This window comes from Coenobita brevimanus, chromosome 95 (genome assembly GCF_032717465.1).
Source record: "Coenobita brevimanus isolate Jiangsu-jjx chromosome 95, ASM3271746v2, whole genome shotgun sequence".
NCBI classification, from domain to species: Eukaryota; Metazoa; Arthropoda; class Malacostraca; order Decapoda; family Coenobitidae; genus Coenobita; species Coenobita brevimanus.
In genome coordinates, this window is record NC_137048.1 from 34,665,907 (window position 1) to 34,692,643 (window position 26,737).

At 44.9% G+C, this 26,737-nt stretch overlaps 1 protein-coding gene across 1 annotated transcript in view; it reads left to right on the forward strand.

Annotated features, from left to right (window-relative positions):
* The window catches only part of LOC145413128 (uncharacterized), a 53,724-nt gene that overhangs the window by 25,178 nt on the left and 1,809 nt on the right, over positions 1-26,737 (forward strand). Inside the window, exons 7-11 of the mRNA XM_080282846.1 lie at positions 20,209-20,395; positions 23,227-23,493; positions 23,599-24,275; positions 25,107-25,238; positions 26,165-26,318. Coding sequence (XP_080138972.1) covers positions 20,209-20,395; positions 23,227-23,493; positions 23,599-24,275; positions 25,107-25,238; positions 26,165-26,318 — 1,417 coding nt within the window. The remainder of the gene's footprint in view (positions 1-20,208; positions 20,396-23,226; positions 23,494-23,598; positions 24,276-25,106; positions 25,239-26,164; positions 26,319-26,737) is intronic.

Sequence of the window (26,737 nt, forward strand, 5' to 3'; positions counted from 1 at the left end):
TTCTCCCCCCGCCTGTATCTACCTACCTGCTTATCTCTGCTTATATCGCATTGTCTATCTATTGTTATCTATTTGCCATTCTGTGACTTTGTTTATGAGGAACCAAGGCAGATAAGAGACTGATAAGGAGAGGCTATCGCTTTGTGTCAGGGAGGGAGGAAGGAAGGAAGGAAGTGAATGAAGGAAGGAAGGAAATAGAGAAGATAGGAAGAAAGGAGGAAGGAAGAAAACAGAAATCAGGAAGAGAGAAGGAAAAGAAGGAAGGAAAGTGGGAAGGAACAGGGAAAGGTAGGGGGAAGGAGGAGGCAGAGAAGATATAGAAAAAGATGAAGAAAAGAGAAAAGATTGAGAGAGAGAGAGAGAGAGAGAGAGAGAGAGAGAGAGAGAGAGAGAGAGAGAAAGAGAGAGAGAGAGAGAGAGAGTACCCTTTCATTTCTTTCCTTATCAAAATAAATCGTTTGTTATTAAGGCATATCCTCCCCCTACCTCCCCCACCCACCCCTTTGACCCTCCACTCTTGAGGGGTTAGTGGTCTCTCTCTCTCTCTCTCTCTCTCTCTCTCTCTCTCTCTCTCTCTCTGTATGTGTGTGTGTGTGTGTGTGTGTGTGTGTGTGTGTGTGTGTGTGTGTGTGTGTGTGTGAAGTGGGTGGAGGTGTTTATACTGTGCAGGGGTCAGTTGTGAGGTCAATTGGGGTCACATTCAGGGCCTCATCTGGGAGTAGGGGTCAGGTGCGGGTTGTGGTGTGTGGTTGTGGAATGTAGTTTTGGAGTGCGGTTGTGGTATGTGGTTGTGGAGTGTATAGTAGTGGAGCAGGTGTGGAAAGTGTGGAGAGGAATATGTTACTGTCAGTTTTAGAAGGTACACTAATTACAGAAAGACAAAACTAATAATCAATCTATTCTTCTCTTCTGACTAATTCCAGGTCATTAAGGACAGGTGAATAGACCCCTTGAGATCCGTAATATACTCTCCATTTTCTCTTAAGATGAGGGGGAACTTATTTATTTTATTTCTGGTGATGTTAGGCGGTTCTGTTTGAGGGTGAGTCCACGGAGGCTGATATTTTGAAGGTGTGGAATGCTGGCCAAGTACAAACGAGGAAGGGGTGTTTGTAGTGAGTGTGATGCATGGAGGTACACTTTACATGCTGGCCAAGTACGAACAAGGAAGAGTGTTTGTAATGAGAGTGATGCATGGGGGTACACATAACACCTAGGCATTGGGAGGTCATGGTTAGGGTCAAAGGGGATCATATGTACGTTTATAATTGGGGTCAGATGAGGTCAGACAGGGTTAGAAAAGAAAAAAAACACAGAACAAACATCGGGGTCACTTTGGGGTCAGGGTTGGGATCCTTAGATAAAGAAAGAGAAAAAAAAATAAAGAAGAATTAAGTACAGGCGAATCGGTGGCTAGTGTTGTGAGTTCCAGGTCCCTAATTTCCACTGAAGGACGTATTTTTAAAACTGAGGGCTCGGAGGTGTGGATAAGACTTTAATTTTTGGCAACAGTTTCTGAAGAATTTGGTGATGAATCTGAGATTTTTGTATCGTTGATGACTGCTATGCTGTCTGTAATATGGGATGGAAGCTGAGGACACCAAACACGTACAACTGTTCCTTAAATGATAAATAAATAAATAAATAAATAGACAGACAGATAGATAGATAAATAAATTAATCCATAGAAAATAAAGAAATGGTTTTAGTTCTGTTTCTTCTTAAGTTTGATGGAAGGCAAAAAATCAGATGACCATCCCTACACCATGCCACTTTCCGCCTCCCCACGACCGTCTTCTCTTTCGCCATCTGTGTCTTGCGTCTCACTCCCCGCCTGCCCCTCTTTGCCTTTACCCCTCTGGACAAGCACCGTGCTGTATTGAGGTCATTTGGGGTCAGGGTTGGGGTCAGGCGAGGTAGGAAAAAATGGATAATAGAAAAAGGTGGTGGGGTCGAACTGAGGGGTCATGTGTGATTCACCCCCTCGCCAGAAATAGATAAATAGGTAGATAGATAAGGTAGGGGAGGGCTGTGTGTGAGTGTGTGCGTGCGTGTGCGTGCCACAAAAACCCAGCCATTTACTTCAGTGAGGAAATTCAAAGCCTTTTACCCCAACCACATTTACGGTCTGGCTAATGATGCCTTCGCTTAACTACCCCCTCCGCCTCTAATTGCTCCATGGTAGTTATGTGGTGGTTAGGAAAGTCCACCCACTCCTTCCTTAACCCTTTCACTGAGATGATTAGTGGTTTCTTAGCTAATGTCTGGTATAGTCATTTTATTTTCACTTGGCTCATATATTTTTTCCTCTTGCGACTTATTTCACGCGGCTCAGTGACAGAATAAAGCAATACCGTGGCTCTCAATCCTCCCCGTGGCTCTTCTTCGTGACTGGCATCATGTTTGAGTGTTAATCTGTGAAGCTCGGTAGTCAAGATGGATGGATGGCAATTATAGGCTAGGATTTGTGTTGATATTAGGAGAGACTTATTAACCTAGAGGGGTTTAAGGCGCCATTAACCCTTTCAGTATGAGACCTATCGTGAGCTGAGTAAAATCGTCTGCAGGGAGAAAGAATGCACTGAGAGGAGCTACGTCACAGGAGTCTAAGATTAACACCTGTACTCCTTTGATTGTGTCTTAGAAGTTCCCTAACACCTCTTCCTTAGCGATTTATTTTGCTTATTACTCCTTATTATCCTCCTCTTCGTTATTTAAATCATTCGGATATCACCATACTCAGGATAAATGAGATTCACAACGGTATTAAGTAGCCGTATCCAAAAATAAATAGCTAAGGAAGAGGTGTTAGGGAGCTTCCGTAACCAACTAGAATACCGATGACGCTCGTGTGCTAGAGATTGCGGTGTGTGTGTGTGTGTGTGTGCGTGTGTGTGTGTGTGTGTGTGTGTGTGTGTGTGTGTGTGTGTGTGTGTGTGTGTGTGTGTGTGTGTGTGTGTGAGTGCGCAGTTGGGATGGTTTGGGGGTGTGTGTGGGTTGTTTGTGTGTGGGGTGTGATGCTGTATGTCTCTCTCTCTCTCTCTCTCTCTCTCTCTCCAAATTTCAAAACTACACTTTTATAACTAATTCTGCACTTTTGGTATGGAAAAAGAGAGAGAGAGAGAGAGAGAGAGAGAGAGAGAGAGAGAGAGAGAATGTATGTATGAAGAAACTAGAAGGAAAAAAGGAGGGTGAGGCAAGAGTGGAGGAGGAAGGAGTGAGTGGGAGAGAAAGAAGGAACGGGAGGGAGGAGAGGGGAGGGAAGGGGAAAGGGAGAGGGGAGGAAAATGAGTGAGGAGAAAAAGACCGGAGGAGGGAGAGAAGAGGGGAGAGGAGAAGGGGAGGAGGGAGAGATGAGGGGAGGAGGAGGGAGGTTAATTTTTGATAACGTGAGTCTCGGTGAGTGGGAAGGGGAGAGAGAGAGAGAGAGAGAGAGAGAGAGAGAGAGAGAGAGAGTGAGAGAGAGAAGGCGGAAGGCAGAGGGAGAGAAGAGTGGGGGAGAAGGAGGGGGGGGAGAATGTGTGTGAACGTGTCATGATAACCAACATTCCTCCTCTCCCCCCCTCCCTCCATCTCTCCTCCCCCTCTTCCCTCCCTCCCTCCCTCCCCTTCCCCTCGGGCCCAATCATGACCTTGAGTTCTCTCCCCTCCCACACTTCCACCTCCCACCCTCTCTTCTCATTCCTTCCCCTCTCTCTCCTTATCCCTCTCATCACTCCCCTTCTCACTGCTTTGCCCCCATCCCCCTACCCCTTGCTTTCCTTCTCCCTTATTTCCCCCCCTCCCTCCGTCCCTCCCTACCTCCTCCTCCACCTCTCCCCCACCCTCTGTCCTCATCTTGCACTTCCCCCCCCCTCCCTATCTTCCTCCATCCGTCTCCCCTTCTTCCTCTTCTTCTCCCGTCTCGCCACATCATCTCCCCTACCCCTCTCTCTTCCCCATCCCCTTCATTTCCTCCTGCCACTCCCCTTCTTCCTCTCCCCCTCCCTTTGCCCCAGCCTGCCCCCCTACCACTGAGTCACGCTATGTTTCCATCACAAATGAAATCAATTACACTTAATCTCACCATTACTGATCTGTACATAAATTACTGCATTAGATTAGGATTGCGACGCATTACAATAGATTACATTTACGATAGAGTACATCAGATTACAATTACAATAGTTTGTTTACAGTTATATTACAATTACAATTCCTTTATTGACCGAGACAGATGGACCTGGCTAGAGAGAGAGAGAGAGAGAGAGAGAGAGAGAGAGAGAGAGAGAGAGAGAGAGAGAGAGAGAGAGAGTATTAAACCTTTGACTTCTAAGCTCTCTCTCAGATGAAGAAATTGGACTTATACTAAACGAACTACAATCCCTAAGTTTACCAGTAGCAGGGAAGGGGTTAGTCGACCTTCTGAAGGCCTTGGATCTCCTCTCAGCTGAAATAGATCTTGTTTTGTCAGCCTGAATAAAATAACCAGATGTTTGGTCCTCAGGGAAAGGGTGGATGAGGGGTAGATACTAGTGATTAGGAGTCTTCGTTATTATTTTGTAGTCTTCCCTCTTCCCCCCCTTCTGTCCTCTCCACCCTTCTCCCATTCTTTCCCTCCCTCATTCCTCACCCCTTCTCACTCACTCTTTCCCCCCTTCCTCTCCTCTTCTCTCCATCCTTCTCTCTTTCTCTCCCTTCCACCTTCTCCCCTTCTCTCTTACTCCTTTCCCCCTTCCCCTCCACTTTTCTCCATCTTTCTCCCCTTCTTTCTCTCCTACAGTCTTCTCCCCTTCTCTCACTCCTGCATTCTTCTCCCTTTCTCTCCCACGCTTTCCCTCTTCCTCCCCCTCCTGTCATCTCCCCTCATCCTTCCCAGCCCTTTCTCTCCTATTTTCTTCCTCCCTTCTCCCTCTCCCCTTCTCTCTCCATTCCTTCCATCCCTGTCTCTCTATCCTCCGTTCCCCCAACCCTTTCCTCTACTTTTTTCTTCCACTATTTCCATCTTTACTTTCCTCTCTTCTTTCCTTCCCCCCTCGTCATCTTCTTTTGTTTTTCTTCTTTTTCTTCTGTCCTTCTCCGCTTCCTGCCTCTCCCTCCATCCTTTTTTCCTCTCTGCTTGTTCACCGTATCTCCTCCTCTCCCTCCCCCTCTTCCACCTCTTCTTCCCTTCTTGCTCTCTGCTTCTCTTTCCCCTCTTTTTCCCCCTGTTTATTCTCATTGGCCCCTCCTCCTCCCTCTCTCCCTCTTCCATCACTTCCCATCTTCCCTCTCATCCGTTTTTACCTTCCTTTCCCCCTTCCCCCTCCTTCACCCCCTCCTTCGTCCCCTCTTGCCCTGCAGCGAGTCCTTGGTATATGCTGCCATTTTGGTCCCTTTTTTACTACTAACTACACAATAAGATACAAAAACAATCCCTATTCAAGTTCCATTGTTACTTATTACAGAGATTTACTATGCATATATACGTGGCCATATCTCCCAGTGTATAGTATCAGTTTTATTAGTAAAGTTTGGTAATTTACAACACACGTCTGAGATATTAGCCTAACTGTATTTACCCTCCAGTCTCGTTTATTCTATTCATTCACTCACTCTATGTGCAGTATCTTTTTAAATTCGTTTTATTAATTCTGGCTCGCTCATTATTCATTTTCGTATTCCTTGTTTTTCCTGGTATGTCCCACTTCATTTCCTTCATTTTATTTTTTTATTTTTTTTTTGCTGTTTTCTGATTCATTCTTTCTTCCCCCAGATTATTTTTATTCAACTTGGCATTTCTCAGTTTTTTGTTTTCGTTTCCCTCTCCACTTTCCTTATATTTCCATCTCCATATATCGCTTTTGTTTAAAATTTAGTAATAGAATAAATCTTGAAAAAAAAAAACAGCTAAAATAAATAAGCATATTATCCTGCGTTCAAAAAAAATAAATAAATAAATAAATAAATAAATCTAGGGCCGTCACCCCTCCCAGCTGTGTTTGTTTACTCTTCGTTTTCTTTTCCCGCCCGAGTCGAGAGCCGCGTTTATTTTCCCCTACTTTAATGAACCAGGCCTCTGTTTGCCTTTCTTTATTGCCTTTACACAGGGAGATAAAGCTAATGAAAAGTTATGAGGGTGATTAAGATACGGGAGTTGGAGAGAGGGCAGTGTGATGGCTGAGGACAGAGTGACATGGAGGCGATTCGTTTGTGGACACTCCTTACGGGATTAAGGCGTCTGGTGTGGTGGTGATAGTGTGGTGGAGTATTGAGCGATGTGGTAGTGAATGTGGTAGAAAATGTGGTAGTGGTACTGGACGTGTGGTATGGTGATGTGGTGTGTGGTAGTACTTTATGGTGTGGTGCGTTAGTGTAGTGGTGGTGGTGTGGTGAAGTGTGAGGGGGATGGTAGTGAGTGTGGTGGTGGTATTAGAAGTGTGGTATGGTGAGGTGATGTGGTGTATGGCTATAATGTGGCGTGTTAGTGTGGTGGTGATAGTGTGGTGGAGTGTGAGGGGTGTGGTAGTCAGTGTGGTAGAAAATGAGAGTGTGGTAAGGTGGTGGTGTGGTGGTGTGTAGTGTGGCGTCTGGGGAGTAATCTAATACTCTTGTGGTCAGCAGTTCTCGTGGCTGACACACACACACACACACACACACACACACACACACACACACACACACACACACACACACACACACACACACACACACACACACACACACACACACACACACAGAGAGAGAGAGAGAGAGAGAGAGAGAGGGAGGCTGGCATAGGTCACACTCTTAAAATTGTTGGACTACGTAAGCCTAGCCTCGGCGCCCTACTGACTGATTCCGATACATAGAATTTTCTTTTATAATTTTGTAATAGAAACGAAAACTAAAGCCATCATTTCTCTTCTCTAAAGCACGAATCATCAAAGCCATTTACGATCTGACACACGAATGAGGTGAAACTTAACAAGCGATTGACCTGGTATAAACACGAATGACCTGCAAAGAAATAGTGAGAAGCCTGGAATGACCTTAGGGGCGATGCTAACAGACTAGGGTAGAGAAATAAGGTGAAGCTGTGTGACTATGTGAGTGGAGGTAGTTAAAGAGAAGACCCAGTTGAATCATTGTTCTGTGGAAGAATGGAACAGACTGTGGACGAGAGTGGAGTAAGACATTTGGCCAAGAAAGAGCGGATCAACCGATAGTCTAAGTGGAAGTGGAGTCAGATATTTGGCTGAGAAAAAGTGGAGTGGAGAGTAACATTTGGATAACAGTAAACCAGACTAAGTGGAAAAAGAGTGTATTATTTGTAAGATATTCGTGTGTGGAAGAGTGGATTATCCTAGACTGTGGATGTGGATGAGGTGGAAGGATGGGTAACGCCGTGGTGCAGCCGTGTACTAGCCTTGTGGAGGGCAGTGGCGGGGAGGATGCCACTGTCCCCGTCACTGGCCACCCATCCATCAGCAGGTCTACACAGTCACTGCCGGAAGAACAGGTGAGAAGCAGTGTTAGAATTATTATTATTATTATTATTATTATTATTAATTGTGGACGTCTGTTTCGGTATGCGAGCCACCGTTTTGCCAGTTTACACACACACACACACACACACACACACACACACACACACACACACACACACACACACACACACACACACAGAGTAGACTACTGGTAAAGGTAACGCCTATCAGTTTTTAAGCTCTACCATCCCCCCCCTCACTCCTCCTCCCCCTCCTCCCCTCCCCCACATGCTTTTGTGCGAGCCAATTTTAACATTACGTGTTTTATACCTGTACGTGATATCGGCTTCCTGTGTCCGTCATACACACACACACACACACACACACACACACACACACACACACACACACACACACACACACACACACACACACACACACACACACACACACACACACACACACACACACACACACACACACACACAATAGGCGTATCCCAATGACCATATCCGGTAGGTCCACCCTCATAACTAGCCACTATAACTACATCTCCACCCTCATTTCCACCCCCACGATCACCCCCACCCCCACACTCTCCCTCTCCCCTCCACCTACACCCCACGCCCAGTTCCACCCACCACCCCACCCTTACCTGCACCCCCTACCTCACTTCCACCCTCGCCTCCACCTGTCATCCCATCCCTATCACTTTATCTGCTACACTTGTTTTCATTCGTGGCGAGTATTTTAACAGGCTGTGACTACTACTGCTGCTGATATTATTAACACACACACACACACACACACACACACACACACACACACACACACACACACACACACACAACCATCCATTCACATAATACAAAGTGTCTCTTCATATAACCTATACTTAATGCATGGTCAGTAATATCAGTTTTGTATCGTGGAATTAGTAACTTCAAAATTAGTATTACATTCTGGCATTCTGTAAATTTTCCTCCTTACGTTTCAGTCCAGTCAGTGTTGCGTTATCAATTTCCTGTACGGCTGATTCTTGGAGGGCTGGAGTGGGGGTGAGTAGGAGGAGAACCATTGGCCGACCTGTTTTGTTTTTTTAAGTTTTATACTCGAAAAAAAACAAAAAAACTCATTAGTACAGTGATTTTTATTTATTTATTTATTTATTTTTTATTTAGAGTGTTTTATTCAGTTTTGGAGAGAGATTTAGAATTAGTTGCGTTATACACTGAGTTCCATTAACCCCTTATGTCGTAAATTGAATGAAATTGTCAGAGGGTAACGAAAGTAAATAAACTATATGAGTACGGTCAGCGGGGGTTAATGAGAGGGCGAGGGGAGAGAGAGGGGAGAAGGGAGGATGGGAGGGAGGGGAGAAGAGGCGAGAGGGGGGAGGGAAGGGCACAGGAAAGGGTGGGAGAAGAAAAAAATGGTGGGGGAGAGGAGGGGAAGGGAGGGGAAAGACAGGATACAGGGGAAGGGAAAGAGAGGGAGGGTAGGAGAGGGGAGGGGAAAGAGAGGGAGGGGAGGGGAAGGGAGGGGAAAGAGAGGGAGGGGCGGGGAAGGGAGGGGAAAGAGAGGGAGGGGAGGGGAAGGGAGGGGAAATTATGGGATGCTGGGATGTAGGTTGGTAGTCATTCTTGTGGTAGTGATGGTGTCGGGTGTGTGTGTACGTGAGAGAGAGAGAGAGAGAGAGAGAGAGAGAGAGAGAGAGAGAGAGAGAGAGAGAGAGAGACACCAGCCATAGGGGTCATTTGAGTCAACAGTGGCTATAGTGGCTCTACGGGTGGCCCTTAATGGCAGAAGTTATCCAGTGTGTGTGTGTGTGTGTGTGTGTGTGTGTGTGTGTGTACTCAAACTCACGACTCTCCAATGCTCGTTCCAGGATTATTAGTGAAGTGTTCCTGAACTTATGAGAGGTGTAAGAAACTAAGGGAAACAGAACCATAAATAACTAAATAATAATAATAATAATAATAATAATAATAATAATAATAACTTGAAAATAAGAGAGAGAATGAGATACAAAGTAACGCCTCTCCTGGAAGAAAAGGAAGAGGAAGAGGAGAGAAAAGGGAGAGGAGGAGGAGTGGAAGAGGAGAAGAAGGAAGGACTGGAAGAGAGAGTGGAGGAAAAGTGGAAGAGAGAGAGTGCGAGGAGGAGAGCAAGCCTGGAGAGAAGAATAAAGAGCTGGGAGAGACGGAGGGAGAGGTGGGAGAGGAGAGAGGAGTATGAGAGGAAACATGGCACTGGATTTGGCAGATTTTCCTTCAAGGTGAGTGGGAACTGGAGGAAAGTGAGTGGGAATTGGAGGAAAGTGAGTGGGAATTGGAGGAAAGCGAGTGGGAATTGGAGGAAAGTGAGTGGGAATTGGAGGAAAGTGAGTGGAAATTGGAGGAAAGTGAGTGGGAATTGGAGGAAAGTGATTGGGAATTGGAGGAAAGTGAGTGGGAATTGGAGGAAAGTGAGTGGGAATTGGAGGAAAGCGATTGGGAATTGGAGGAAAGTGAGTGGGAATTGGTGGAAAGTGAGATAAGTTTTTTAGTGACCATTGAAATTACTAGAATCTGTGATGAGGAGAGAGAGAGAGAGAGAGAGAGAGAGAGAGAGAGAGAGAGAGAGAGAGAGAGAGAGAGAGAGAATCGTAAGGGAGGAGAGCTTGAGGAAGAGAGGGAATGAAGAAGGTAGGTAGATAAAGGAAAAAGGAAAGGAGAGGAAGAAAAAAGGGGGGAGAGAAGAGGCGTGGAAGATAGAGGGAAGAGGGGAAAAAGGGGGAGAGAAGGGGAGAGGGAGGTAAGGGGAAGGCGGGGAAGGGAGAGATATTCGTAAGGGGAGGTCGTGAGGAAGAGAGGGGAAGAAAGGAGTAGAGGGGGAAAAAATAGGCATAAGATCATTACTTGAGTCGCCGTTGAAGTCTTTGAAGTTTATGATGAAGGGAGAAAAAGGGAAAGGAGAGAGGGAGAGGAGGAGGAGCGAGAAGGAGGGAAAGTACATGAAGGAGGACGACTGGGAGTGGCTTGAGGGAGTGGCGATGTGTGGTGATAGGGACTCGGGTTGATGATGATGATGTGAGGTTAGACAGGTAAATGATAAAGATATGTGGGTAGGCAGACAGGCAGAGTAGATAGATAAATGGATAGAGATAAATAGACACAAACAGGCGGGTAGACAGATATCTAATTAAATATCTCGAACTATAGACAGGTAGATAGATAAAGGCATTTAGTCACGACCTGATAGATAGAGAATAGATAGATAATAAGTGTTAATTGGGCATTCTGGGGTGGTGGGGGGTGGTGGTGGTGGGAAGACACTCAATGGAGGCGGCCACGACAAGTTTTTCCTCAACTTCCTGGCCTGAGGATGACTGGCTCGCTGTAAGAAAGAAAAATAAAATAAAAAAGAAATTCCCAGGAAATCTTGTGAATCACTGATGCTCGTACGTCTGGCAGGAGGAGTCGCGATGCCGGTGTAATCGTTTAAATAATAGCCACCATCTTTCCTGTACCCGACATTAATTTCATACCGGTACTTTAGATTTCAAAACATGTGATAGTGGTCATTTATTAACATGAAAGGCGTACACAGCGGGTCTTTGCATCATACACATAAAAAAAAGTCAGTATTTGCGGTACGATACGTTGGGCTGCAGACTCTCTTCCCTCCTCCAGACCCAGCTGATTCGGTTCCAGTCAGTCCCGCTGGAGTGGTGAAGGAAGTTGGGTGTGCCTGGAAGTTAGTCTGTCCAGAGCCATTCCAGGATTTGTGTTGATAGATACCTCAAATCGATGATGACTTTAAGTAGATGAAAAGTATAGAGATGCAACGGTAAGCGGAGGATTGTTTTGGCGAAATGAAAATCCACAAAAACGGAGAGGATGACGAGCCAACGAATGTAAGTTATTTATTTTTGTTTATTTTACCGGTACTTGGACGGTGTAAAATACTATCCAGTGAAAATAAACGAATTCCCCTTATCACTGTTTCCGATTTAATGGGTACCGAACGAGACGCATTGATGTTTGAAGAATTTATGGAAAGCGCGGTTTTAGAATTAACAGTTTTGAAAATTTAAACTCTCAACGCCCTGTGAGTCAAAAATTTCCTAGAAAGTTGAATATATTTGTAATCTGTATATACCGGTATTTATTTATTTACTTTTTTACTAAACTGTATATCGTTTTTTTTTTAAAATTATTATTCGTGATATTATTTGTGGGTATTATTATTATTATTATTATTATTATTGTGTTCTTGTGGTGTAAAGTGACGCAATGGAGACTCCCCATTCCCCTCACCCCCAGGGCCCCACACATCCCTTCCCCTCACCCCCCACATACCCTCTCCTCACCCCCAGGGCCCCACACACCCCTTCCCCTCACCCCCACACACCCCTTCCCCTCACCCCCCACATACCCTCTCCTCACCCCCAGGGCCCCACACACCCCTTCCCCTCACCACCACACACCCCTTCCCCTCACCCCCACACACCCCTTCCCCTCATCACCACACACCCCTTCCCCTCACCCCCACACACCCCTTCCCCTCACCCCCACACACCCCTTCCCCTCACCCCCACACACCCTTCCCCTCACCCCCACACACCCCTGCCCCCCACCCCCCCACCCCCCTTCCCCTCACCCCCACACACCCCTTCCCCTCACCCCCACACACCCCTTCCCCTCACCCCCACACACCCCTTCCCCTCACCCCCACACACCCCTTCCCCTCACCACCACACACCCCTTCCCCTCACCCCCACACACCCCTTCCCCTCATCACCACACACCCCTTCCCCTCACCCCTACATATCCCCTTCCCTCACCCCCACACACTCCCTCCCCACTCACCCCCATTCCTCACCCCCATTCCTCACCCCCAAACATAATATTATTGCTCTTGTGAAAGTAAGAGGAGGTGAAAGGGGAGGAAAAGAGGGACAATTGTTTCTCTCTCTCTCTCTCTCTCTCTCTCTCTCTTTCTTTCAGGTTTTTCCCACATTTATGCTCCCAAGTATTGCCAAGATTTTATTATCTTTGTATCATTAACATTCAGCAACGGTACTGCCTTTGCGTCCATATTTGCCTCTGTGTCTTGATTTTTGTGGGTGTATTTACCTGTGTTATTGTTTGTGTTGTCTTTGTCCTGTGATATGTGGCGTTGAATTACTGTTTTTTTTCTTTGTATTTCTTTGTTAGAGGCTAGGGAGGAGAGGCGAAAGATTTACGCTGTTCTTGTTATGTCCTGACGATTCTTGTGTTTAATTTCTTTTTGCGTCCTCTGTCCTATAAAAAAAATAATTGGACGAAGAGTTTTGAACGGGATTAAATTGCTATAGCCTTTAAAAAAAAATTCCTTCCCCCTGGTCTTTCCTAAATTGAAAAAATAAATGAATAAATAAAATGATATGAGGGTAAGGGAGGTCGAGAGAGAAACAGGAGAGGGAGGGAGTTGGGGGTACTGGAAGAGAGAGGAGGAAGGAAGCTGGGGAGGGGAAGGAGGGAAGTAGGTAAAGAATCGGGGAGTAGGAGTGATGTTAAAAGGGGGGGGGGGGTTATGGTGCGGAAGGGAGGGGGTGGGGTAGACAGTGTTTGAGGGGAAGGTAGGGGTAGATAGAGTGTTGGGGAAGGAGATAGAGGTAGATAAAATGTTGGAGGGTGAGGAGCGGTAATGTAGGGAAGGGGAGGTGGATAGAGAGATGGGGAGTGGAAGGAAAAGGCTGGGGCAGAGAAGGGAAGAGATAGAAGTGAGGGGGATGCGAGGGAGGGAAGGAGGGGTTGGGGAATATAAAGGAGGGGAGGATAGTGTTGGAAAGTGGATGGGTTTGGGAGATGCAGAGATGAGGGGGAGATGGAGGGTTAGGGAGCGAGATAAAGGGAAGGTAGAGTTAGGGAAGAGAAGGGAGGGGAAAAGAGGTGGGGAAGGGGACGTAAGGATAGGGGAGGAGAGGTGGGAGGGTGTGGAGTTAGGGAGGGAGGTTGGAGGGAATTGGGAGCAGAGTGGGTAGGGTACGAGAGAAAGGGGAAGAGGAGAAATTGGGTACAGAGCAGGGGGGAAGGGCCAGAATGGAGGACAGCTGGTGAGAGTGAGGGGGAGGGGGTGGAGGGGCGAGGAAAGTGATTTGCGAGGAAGGGAGGTGGGTGGGGGTTGGAAGGAGGAGGGATAAAGAAGTGGAGGGGAAATAAGGTGAGGAGGAGTGGTAGGGACAGCTAGAAGGGTGGTGGGGAAGGGAGGTGGTGGTAGTAGTGAGAGGGGTGTTGGAAGGGGAGGAAATAAGGTAGGAGGGGAGATAGTGGAAATGAGAGGGATGGTGGAGGGAGGGTGAGTGGTGGAGGCGGTGGGGTTTTGAGAGGGAAGGGTCGGAGAGGGAGTGTGAAGGGGAAGTTGAGGGAATAAGAGAGAGAGAGAGAGAAGCAAGCAGCAAGATATCGTGGTTTTATTGAGGGCGTTTTTTCACAGGTAATGACTAGGGTGTTAATGCTGTGACTGGGAGATAAAGATATTAAAGCGAGAGAGAGAGAGAGAGAGAGGAGGTATGACAATTGAAAGTTATAAGCGTGTACCGTAACTCAATCAGAGAGAGTGTGACAATTCGGTGTTATCATTTGGTAACAGAGAGAGAGAGAGAGAGAGAGAGAGAGAGAGAGAGAGAGAGAGAGAGAGAGAGAGGGGTGGGGGGTAGTCGCCTAGCTGAAATTAATAACCTTGTAACAAAACCAAAGAGAGAGATGACAGCTGAATTTAATAACCTTGTGGCTATGTGTGTGTGTGTGTGTGTGTGTGTGTGTGTGTGTGTGTGTGTGTGTGTGTGAGAGAGAGAGAGAGAGAGAGAGAGAGAGAGAGAGAGAGAGAGAGGGAAACCCCACAAGGTGCCTGTCTCAACTAAAATCAGGTTTCCTCTGATCCAACACTCAGACAATGACCTTTCCCACAATCCTAACATTGGAAGCCTTCACACCTCCATGCTACACCCTCTTTGCTCTGACTTGGCCTAAAATTGTCACCTCTCCTTGCGTGATGAGTTATAACAAGCGATTTAACCCAAAGATGAAGTGAACTGGTGTAATATTGAACATTTTTTTTTTACCTGTCTGTTCACCTGATTATGTAAAAAAATGGAATTATTGTCATGTAAAAATGTGTGGATTTTCTTGTTGACGTAAGTATGAGGAGAGGCTGTTTTCAGAGGCCCGTCATTTTTTTTATTATTTCATTATTTTTTTTTTTACCCGCTGATGTCTGCATGCTAATACGAGAGAGAGAGAGAGAGAGAGAGAGAGAGAGATTCGCCATATCATGATGAAAATTGTTATGATGTTTCCGTTGACCCAGGGATGAAGAGAGCGTGATGGCCGGAGTCTGTCGTTTTATATATTGCCTTTTTTCATGTCTGTGTGTCCGCCATATTACACACACACACACACACACACACACACACACACACACACACACACACACACACACACTTGATAAATGTGGATATGGAGACAGGACAACACGAGCATTGCTCAATTCCTGTATACTACAAATAGGTAAATACAAATAGGTAAATACACACACACACACAAACTAACCATTGTGTGGGTCGGTATATCATAATGAAATATTGTGCGGATGGTGGTGTCGAGGCAAGGATGAAGAGATCAGATGCTGGTGAAAGTATGCCAAAGGACAAGGACTCAGTTGTACAGGTGTGGTCAGTGGCTCTTTAATTGTGGCTCTTTTAATCTTGGGTCTTTAAATCGTTGGTCTTTTAATCGTGGGTCTTTAAATCGTGTGGGTCTTTAAATCGTGTGGATCTTTAAATCGTGTGGGTCTTTAAATCGTGTGGGTCTTTTACTCGTGGGTCTTTAAATCGTGTGGGTCTTTTAATCGTGGGTCTTTAAATCGTGTGGGTCTTTTAATCGTGGGTCTTTAAATCGTGTGGGTCTTTTGATCGTGGGTCTTTAAATCGTGTGAGCCTTTAAATTGTGGGTCTTTAAATCGTGTGGGTCTTTAATTTGTGGATCCGTTAATCGTGGGTCTTTAAATCCTAAGCCTTTTAATTGACGTGGGTCTTTAAATCGTGTGGAAACTCTGGCAGAATGGTAGGGAGGTCTGAGTACAATAATTGGTTCCCCAGAAATGTACTATATACCTTGGGAGTCTTTGTACAGTACTAAACACACACACACACACACACACACACACACACACACACACACACACACACACACACACAGGGGGAGAGAGTACAGCTGTTCCTTGGCCTCACCGTGTTTTCACCTCGCGTATTCGAAGTCAAAAACAACAAACAACCCATCATCATCATCATCATCATCATCATCATCATCATCAACATCAAGTGTTATAATCCAGTGACATTTTATATTCTTGTTACTTCCAAACTCTTATCTATCTATCTATCTATCTATCAATCTATTCAACCAGCGTTCCTTCACCCCTACCAGATCTAATTTTCCTCCGTAGGGTAAATAAAATCGCCTAATGGTTACGAGAATAAAGAAAATAGTCATTTATTTTATTCATTATTAATCTCGTAGTTAATGAGTTCCCGGCGCCAATAATAGTGTTAATTATTACCGATAAATGAGATAATTAACACTTCTTTGTGGCTTTATGATGGTTCCTTGTTCTTTTGTTCACTGGTAATTAACTTTATTTTTTTGTACAGGGCCGTAATGTTAACTGTTTTTAAGGATTTATTTGGTGATTAGAGGTGTGTGTGTGTGTGTGTGTGTGTGTGTGTGTGTGTGTGTTTGTGTGTTGTCGTGCGTGATATTGTACATGAGATCGTGATGGATTTGTGAACTGTCTGTGGAATGAATTCATCTCTCTCTCTCTCTCTCTCTCTCTCTCTCTCTCTCTCTCTCTCTCATTTAATATATACCACAGTCTCCCTCTCCCCCCTCTTATCAGCCTCTATCCACTTATAATATAGATAACAAAATAAAATAATTTCCCCTTAAGAGCATCCAATTCCGTTTTCTATAGCACTGAAGGAAAAGATTTGAATGATGGTGATGATGATGATAATGATGGAAAACAAGAGTAAAATAATGATGATGATGATGATGATGGGAAAGGGATTATAATGACGATGATGATGATGATGATGATGACCACGTATGCACATTGCCAAACCTCACTCAGATCTCACCCTTCCATCCCTTCCTTTATTCTTCTCGAGTCACATAAGCTTTCCAAGATGGTCCACTTTCGCAGGGAACAGAAAATTTAAGGATAATTGCTTCGAGAAAATAAAAAGGGAGAGAGAAAGTGAGATAATGTGGGAATTAGAGCAAGAAGTGAGATAGTTCCCACAGTTTAGGCGAGTTTATGGGAGAGAGAGAAAGAAAAAGAGGTATGACAGTTAGAGAGAGAGAGAGAGAGAGAGAGAGAGAGAGAGAGAGAGAGAGAGAGAGAGAGAGAGATTTCCTCCCTACTTCCCTCTCCCCCTCTCACCCCTGGCATCTCCTATTTCTCCCCCTCCCCTCCTACTATTGACACCTCCCCTTCTCCCCCTCCTCTGGGCGTGGTTGGGGTGTCGCTACGAGTGTCATGTTACTAGTGAATGCTCTCCCCCTCCCCTCTCCCCTCCTCTTCCTCTTTCCCCTTCTTCCCTCTCCCTCTTCCCCCTCCTCTTCCATTCTCCCCCTCCTACCACCTCCCCCTCTTTTATAATTTTCCTGTGTTTATTTTTCTTTCCTTCTTTTTCATTCCCTCCCTCCCCTCACCAGTTTTCCCCCTTTTCTTTCCCCTCTCCTGCCTCCCCTCTCCCACTTTTGTATCATCTTTCCCATCTTTCCCCTCCTTTCCATATCCTCTCCTCTCCTCTTCTCTTTCCTCCTCACCTCTCTCCTTTCCCCTCACCTCTGTCCGTTCCTCTTCATCCTGCCCCTCCCTCCCTCCCCATTCACTTCCGTTTAATCCGTTCTCCCCCTCCCTCCCTCTCTCTCTCTCTCTCTCTCTCTCTCTCTCTCTCTTTTCCCTTCCCTTCCCCTTCTTTCCTATCATTTTCTCTCCCATTCCATATTCCTCTCCCATCCATCGTTCCCCTCCCCTTCCATCCCCAGCCTCCCCCTTAAACTCATCAATCCCCTTCCTTCCCTTCCCCTTCCCTCCCTTCCCCTTCCCTCCCTTCCCCTTCCTTCCCTTCCCCTTCCCTCAGTTACACTCCCTTATTTCCTCCTCTTCCTCCCCTCCCCCTTCGATCCTTCCCCGTCTGCTCCCTTCCGTTCCCTCCCCCTGCCCTCCCCACTTCCCTGATTTCCTCTCACTCTCCCACGGTTTGCCATTCAGTCATCCTCTCCCCCCCTCCCCCACCTCTCCAGCTTCCCCTTCTCTCCTCCTCCATCTCTCCCATTCCCCCACTCTCACTGCACCCCTAACATCCCTCCCCACCTCCCTCTCCCCCTCTCTCTCTCCCGACATCACCCCCCCACTCATCCATCTTCCTCCCCCACAATCCCCCCTCTCTCTCTTCCCTTACTCACCTCCAACATCCATCCTCTCCATCCCCTCCCTCCTTCCCTCCCCCTCACCTTCCCCCTCCCCCTCCCCTTTCACCTCTTCTCATTAGCCCCTCGCTTGCTCTCAATCAGTGCTGTCTGTCTGTCTGTCTCATTCTGTAACCTGACTCTCTCATTCACTCTCTCATTTTTTCTTACGTTCACCCTCGTCTCATTTTTTTCGTTCATAAATTTAATATTGCTTCGTGTTTTCTCAGTTTTTTTTTTTCACTTTGTTCTGATTTTGAGTTGTTTATCCCCCCCCCCCGCTCAATCTCTCTCTCTCTCTCTCTCTCTCTCTCTCTCTCTCTCTCTCACACACACACACACACACACACACACACACACACACACACACACACACACACACACACACACACACACACACACCGTCACTCTTCACTACCCCTTCACCTTGACTCAACCTTCCTACCTGTCCTAACACATCACACTTCACTTCCCTCACCTCTTCCTTCCTCTCCCCTCTTCCCTCATCTCCTCCTCCTCCTCCTCCTCCTCCTCCTCCTCCTCCTCCTTCTCTTCCTCCTCCTCCTCCTCCTCCTCCTCCATTTAAAGCGGATTATGGTAGTACTGAGCTTTGTATGGCTAGTGACATTGCCCACCCTGTTTGTTCATATCCTAAAGGCTTATTCAGGCTTACACACACACACACACACACACACACACACACACACACACACACACACACACACACACACACACACACACACACACACACACACACACACACACACACACACACACACACACACACACACACACAGTACCAGCACCAGGAAACCAAGCATATTTCCGCAACCCCCCTCCCCCTCTCCCCTCCCCTTCCCCCTCCCCCTCCACCTACAGAACAATAGCCCTTCTACCCCCTCTCATACCACTGTGTTTTTTTTTATTATTTCCCTATTTTTCCGGTTCTTTCCTCTTGTTTCCGGCTGTTAACCTCCTTTTCTGCGTTTTCAGACATAGTTCACTTTTATTTGTTTGCCTCCCTCTCTCTCTCTCTCTCTCTCTCTCTCTCTCTCTCTCTCTCTCTCTCTCCAATAGTACTCCCTCATATCCCTCTACCCTAAGCTGGTTGGCCTAAAATCGATTGGTGAGAGAGAGAGAGAGAGAGAGAGAGAGAGAGAGAGAGAGAGAGAGAGAGAGAGAGAGAGAGTGATTTTTTGTATTTTATTTTATTTTACTCATTTTTTAATTTCTTGATGGGTTTGGTAAGTGATTGGAAGTTAGATATTTGGAAGGGTGATGTGTGGGGAAGAAGGTGAGGCTTGTAACTGGAGAGTGGGAAAGTTGATGCTGGGATGTGGGTGTGGATGAGAGAGAGAGAGAGAGAGAGAGAGAGAGAGAGAGAGAGAGAGCTAATTAAATAAAATATAAGTAGGTCAGATCAGGTACTCTTAAGTGTTAGAATCTACCTGGTCAGAGTAACATCACCTGAGAGTGGCTAGAATAAAGTACAGTACCTTAAGTGCAGCCTCGGGTACTAAAGGGTTAAGTAATTGCCTTGAGTACCGCATTACAAGGAGGTACAAGGCAGGGTAAGAGGTGAGGAAGCCCGTCCAACGCCTGAACTAATATTTGTATACCTTTTCCCTCAGGTGCAAGGTGCGGTGGTTTTCTCGGCGTTATTCTTAGCCTGTCCTTGTGTGTGTGTGTGTGTGTGTGTGTGTGTGTGTGTGTGTGTGTGTGTGTGTGTGTGTGTGTGTGTGTGTCTGTGCGTGCTTTACCCTATATTATCGTTATTTTGTGAACTCCTTACGGTTCTTTTCTGTATATGTCCATTGAAAGTCCTGTTATATTGTATCTGTTATTGTTGTGACATCAGCATCGTCGTAACCCTTTAGAAAACTAGCACTTTCGTTGCATCATCATCATCATCGTCATCAGCGAATTAATAACCACGCTCTCAAATCATCAGTAGCATCATCTTTATCAGGGATGCACAACCTCTTTCTGCAGGAGGGTTGAACTGTATACAAAGCAAGACGTGCTGGCCATACTACAATATCAATGAAGAAAAGGGCACACGCTATACGATCTCAACTCTATTGCTTTGGTTTTGAATGCAGGTCCCATCCTCGCTGCCCATAACAAAAATAGATTTGATAGTTATTTTATATTACAAGAAAAAAAAAATCATCGTCATTAACATCATCATCAAAGTCGTAAATACCACCACCACCATCATCATCATCATCATCAACGTATACAGGGTCAGTATCATCAATTTCCCTTTTCCATTCTAGGGCAAGGTGGTGATTCGTCCCATAGCCTTCAAACCAGTGGCGTCGACGGGGGGAATGCCGGGGGGCGTGTCCTCTCCGGGGGGCTACGGGGGGCTGGGGGGACAGGGGGGGACGGCCACCTCACCCCCAGACCCCAGATACACCTCCACACCTACACTGGCCCGGGGAGGAATACACCACTATGGCAGTAAGTGCAGAGACAGGTGTTGTTAGCAGTACAGCAGTATTATAGCGCCTCTTCACGACTATCACGTATTAATTTGTTTTATTTAGTTATTTTATATTTTGCGTATTTATTTTATTTATGCTGACTCAGGGCATTTTTATTAAACCTTACCCCTGAAACGTTTCTGAAATGCCCTCCCTTGCTGTGATAATAGTTTCTCTTAGAACCCTTCCTCCTGCTCCTGCTCCTCCTCCCCCTCCTGGAGAAATGGTGCACCTTACCCACTCCCGGTGAGCTGTGGAATAGGAAAAAATAGGATGAAAACTAAATCACTAGACTGAAGGGGTTTGTATGTCATAGGATGCCTCTAGTACCTCTTCCTTAGCGACTTATTTAGCACATTGCGTCTTAATATTCTCTTATGCGTTATTTATATCTTTTTTCTATGTCGAAATAGTTTCCACCAGTATCATAAAAGAGGATAATGAGGTGTAATGTACAAAATAAATCGCCAAGGAAGGGACGTTGGGAGATCTTTAAAGCCTCGTTTTTTTTTTTTTTTTTTTTTTTTTTACTGCAGTTGCGAGAAATTGAAAATCATTTAACATTCACCTTTGTAAATCTCGTCACTTTGAATAATACTAGATTTGAAAGTTTTTACTCCTTGCTTGTTTTCACCCACCTGCAGATTCGGTATGTAAATTTTTGGTGCTGGAGAAAGTTGGTTGGAAGTTCTCTTATTGACGAAAAAAAAAAAAAAAAATCGTTTTAGAAAAGGCAAGAAAATCGGTGGAAATTTATGTGCGTTTTTATTCGCGGAACTAATTTTTTTATGACTAAATTTTGGCGGGAGTTATGTGCCCGTCAAGAAATTATTATTATTTATTTATTTATTTTTATTTGAGTGGGGTGTTGGTGCCACTTCTTCTTGTATCATTTTCATCTGTTATTATATTTTTTCTTTTCTATTTTCTTTTTACTATCTTCATTCTTTATTTGTTTTCTATTACGTGAAATAATGTGCAAAAGGACAAAAATCTGGGCCAAGTTAGAGTTTTAAAAAGGTAAAATGAAAAGTAGTTATTTTTCATTATAGTAGTAAAGGGGTTAAGGAAGGCTGTATCTAACCCCCCCCCCCCTAGTTTGAAGTCTCAGTTGAATAAAATCGACGAGAGAGAGAGCATCGTGGTGCGGGGGATAATTCCGGCATCTGTAAGAGAGAAATTGTAAGCCTATTCTGTTGACCTCTGACCCCCTTGTGACCGTGAGACCTAACCTCTGCTGTGTAGGGGTCAATATTCTCCCAGCAGGCCTTTTCACTGGCACAATCTCTACATACACACACACACACACACACACAGTTCTCTCCTACTTACGCTCATTCTGACTCGTTTTCTCACGCACAACTCTCTCTCTCTCTCTCTCTCTCTCTCTCTCTCTCTCTCACCACATATCCTTTCATCACAGTCACCACACCACTTCAGCATTTGCATACCCATCGGCACACACCTTGCATCATCACTGTTACCTCGCTTCCACTCACCACCCGCATTCACCACGTCACAACTCACTTATGCAAACCACTCAGATATCACACACACACACAACTTCGCCAGATAAAAGTTGACCTGATAAAACGAACACATGAAATTGATCTGACTATACCATTTTCAATCTGACTTGGTCTAAAATTACCATCTCTTTTGATTGCCGAGTTGCAGCAAGAGATTAACACTGGAATATGATGTTAGTCAAGAAGAAGTGCTTTGGGAAAGGGGGTAGATCTATATTTGTCATATCCTTCCAGTGGTCTACGTGAAATAAGGGGCAAAAGGACAAAAATATACAATCTGAGCAAGGTTAAGATAAATAAAAAGTAAATAAATAACTGATAAAGCTAACAAAGTAGGGCTTAACTGTAAACTCGAGCAGTGTAGGTAGGACAGAACTTTCTATTCACCAGTTAATGCCAGCACCACCTCCGATGCCACCCACTCACATTCTGCCAACTCCTTACTCAACCACTCATGTTCTGCCGACTCCTCACTCTCCCACTCCCATTCTGCCAACCCCTCACTCACCCACTCGCATTCTGCCAACCCTTCACTCGCCCACTCTCATTCTACCTACTCCTTATTGTCTCACTCTCATTCTGACAAACCCTCGCTCACCCACACGCATTCTGACAACTCCTCACTCACGCATCCACTTTCAGCACATGTTTTGCGCCAGTGCGTAGTTTCCTTTGTGAAACTTTTTTTTTTTTTTTTCTTTTAGCAGAGACTTTAAAAAGCTTGAGCAATATTGAATGAAGGTTTCTTTTTCATGTTTATGCATCCCTTTTATATTCAGAATAAAGGTTAGAATTGTGGTGGTGATGATGATGATGATGATAAGGATGATGATGATGATGATGTGATTGATGGTTCCTTGGTTGTTAACTGATTTCCAGCTAACAAGTGACAACCTCACATAATATCTTTCTAAACTCAACTTATTTATGTATCTTATTTTTATGTGTCATACTCCCATTTAGTGAACAGTTGTCCATTTGTAGGTCTGAGTTAAGAATGTTGTTACAGGTTTAAAGATGAATGAAAGGTGGTGTTGCCAGCTTTTGTTGATTATGTTGTTGATACTTCTGCATTTTTTATTCATTTATCTGGATGTTACCCACCCCATTTATAATATAAGCAGTAATGGCTAGATTGATGACAATTACAATGGTTTGGTTTAGAGTGGTTATTACACTACGCTAGTACAGTACATTTGTCTGTATGCTCCCCGTACTTTTTATTAATCGTCAGTCAGTTCCACAGAAGACAGAACCTTAACCCTTGTGACTCCACCAGGTATGGGTGACCTCAAGACGATGAGTCACAACAGCTATTCCCTGGATCGCCGAGGCCTGGTCACCCCTCTGTCTTCCCGAGGCCACTATGATCAACACGTGGTCGACAACAACAAGTATAACAGTCTCACCAAACTGCACAACAGCAAGAACATATCCATGAACAACAAGAATGCCCTTAATAACAACGTCCACGGCAACAGTCAAACGAGTAGTCATAGTGTCAGTCACAGTAGCCACAATACCAGTCACAGTAGTAGCCATAACAGTCACAATGGTAGCCATAACAGTCATAACAGTAGTCACAACAGTCACAATAGTAGTCACAACAGCCACAATACTAGTAGCGGCAGCAATAAGAGTCCACTGATAGGTGTGCCGCTCCATGGTCGACCTCCGTCCCACCAGTCATCCTGTAGCAATGTGGAAGATGGGCAACACCACAAGCTACACCACGATAACAGACTTGGCAACTGCGATGGTTATAATGGGCGACTCTCTAGTACCTATGACAGTGCCTCCTACACCCGCATCAACGGCTACCCCAACAGTGACCTTCCTCGATATGACAGTCTAAAGAACCTCTCAAGTGACTCTGGGCATTCCTTTGGACACCATTTACATCACCCAAGCATGAGCAATGGAGGGTTACACCAGAGGATGGGTGGATCAGTCACTAACCTCACACGGATCAGCACAGCCCACCACACTGGCTCAGTTCAGGGCCTTGACCGTGCCAGTTCAAATATAGGACTCGATCGGTCAGCCTCTGTGACTGGCTCAAACTTGGACAGATCAGGCTCTGTCAGTGGGTCAAATTTAGGCCTTGATCGATCAGTATCTGTAACGGGATCTAACCTTGGGCTGGACCGGACAATATGTGGATCAGTGGCTGGGTCAGTGAGTGAACTAACCCTTGACGACCACCACCAGACCCCCTCACCCTCGGACTCTGGGGTGGCCGAGCTTGAGGCCATGCTGAAGGAGAAAGATTCAGAAATCAACACACTGCGAGAAACCATGGAACAGAATGAGCAGGTTATCTTCAAGGTAGGAAGCACCAGGCTTGACTCCTGCTTTATATCAGTATCATCTTCTGTTTGACTAAATTTTAATAGCTAATAAGTTATCTAAAATGTTTAGAATTTCTCATATTTTAAATATTGTAGCATTGTGTCATTCTGCAGCTTGTGTACAGTACTGTATATTGTATATTAATACCTGTACACTGATTTTCATGTATTTTTTAATATAGCAGACTTGCATTACATGTCACAAAACTTTCAGGCAAAGATCATTAGATTTGGTAATAATTCCTGATGTACGAGTAATGAACATTGCAGCTGTAGAAATGGAACAAATTTCCTTATTCACTGGGGGTCAGTTTCCAGATGAACTGCAGTTTTACTGAACTTTGCCACTTAAGCAAACATGTCTTTTCAAAAGATGTTTGCTTAAAATTACTATCACATGCATTGTTATATTGTATGGAGGTTGTCTACATAAGAATGGATTTATTGTACTGCAGTAAGTGTATGCAATAGTTCTGAAGTGCCCATTCAGTTTTGTAATATGTATCCAAAACAGTATACCTGTTTATTAATATACAGTACTGTACTGTGCATTTGCACCTCAACTTATGAACTTAATTGGGATTGTAAGTTAGTATGTTGTGTGAAAAGTTTTTTAGTTGAAAGTCATTAATACCTGATGTAATTAAAAACTGTGTAGGCTAAGTCTGGGAGCAACTGTATTGCTGCACAATATTCAGCATCATATTCAGGGTTTTAAGACAGTAAACAGAATAACAACCACAGAGTATGTACGAGTGTTTGCACAGGAATGAACTTGGTGAGAAATGTAAAACCTGTGATGTTTTAGGTGTATGAGGAGAAGGAGAAGACATGGGAGAGGGAGCTAAAGAAGATCCGTGACCTGTACGACTCCAGAGTGAAGAGTGCCCAGCAGAAAGCTCTCAAGATGGAACAGACCCTCACCACTCAGACTTACCAGGTTCATCATTATTTTCAGGCAGCTCTGCCTTATACATCTGTCTTGCACTGTCAGTCATTCTACCCTTGCCAGCTTTCTAGTCTGTTAACACTTTCAACTCCTGTGACTCAGCCGAATAAAGTTGTACGGGGTTGGTCCAACCATGAGAGCTTTACCATAATCATTCATTACTACTTTTCCCTGTGCCCAGAGAATACCCTACGTAGTGTCATGTTCAGTCTCTCTCTTTACAATCTGTCCACTTGTCTTTACCTCATTGCACTATAAGTCCTTCAAAAACTAATATAATTGCCTTTTCTGATATTTGTTTTTGCCACTAAGTCCCCAGTTAATCAAAGAAATACCATCTGTCAGATTTTCAGTGCTACCCATAAAGCTTACTGTATACAGTTTGCCAATTTCCCTCAGTTTTTAGCTCCATTTGTAGGGAGAGTGTTGCAGTATTATGGAACATTTCCTGGGCTTTTATTGAGGATGTAGTTTGAAAAGTCTCTACTAAGCTGATTAAAGATTCCTGCAAGTATTATTGAACTGGAGTAGTTAGTAGAAGAAAGGTACATTAAAAAGGGCAGTATAAAATGAGGACTTATTATAATGTATCTGGTATTACAGCTGCAGCAGGGATGGAGGAACCTGTAAGATAAAGATGCAAATGTACACCTTCAGTCCAATGACCCTTTCAATCCAGATGATTTTATGTAGCTGTGAAGAGATTTTTTTCAAACTGTAGGAGTTAAAAACTGCCTTCAGTTCTTTCTTCATTAGAAAATGTTTCCCCTGCGTTAAAGAAAGGTGCCTGGGGAGAGCAAGGTTAAAATAAAAAATACAGCACATCATTGGAGGAAAATGGTTAATAGCAAAATAGAATTAAGATAAAAAAAAAAAAAATGTAACAAGGGCAGACTGTGATGCCTCTGGTATTGCAGCTGCAGCAGGAACGGAGGAAGCTGCAGGGTGAGGTGGAGGAGATGCGGCGAGAACGAGATGGACACCAGGCGCAGACGGAACAGTTGAGGCGCGAGCTCAACTCCCTCAGGGCACAGTTGGAAGAAACTGAGTGGAGCCTCTGCCAGAAGTCAGGTGGGGGATGTTTTTATTTTGTAACTTATTTGTGTTTCTGTATCTTTTATGTTGAGTCTTTATGTATATAGCAGAGAAAAAGAATTTCCTGTTTGTACTGGCATAGGACTTTGACAACATGACTTGTCAGCATTTTTACTGTATGCAAAATTCATTCCTCTAAAAACACAGGAGGGGAGCATCTACCCAAGACTTCTTGTTCTCTTTACTGCAGTTAATATCCCCAAAGCATTCCTTTGATTGTCCCCATCTCATATGAAGAGGGAAGTTAAGATGATTATGATGGTGTACAGGGGCGCACCCAGGAATTTTCTAAGGGGGGGGCCCGTAGTGAGGTGAGGTCAGGGTAATCTGATAATTACCGGGAGGTCACATGCAGGTTTAGAGTCAGAGAGCTGCTGGCTCATGTGTTACTCTTT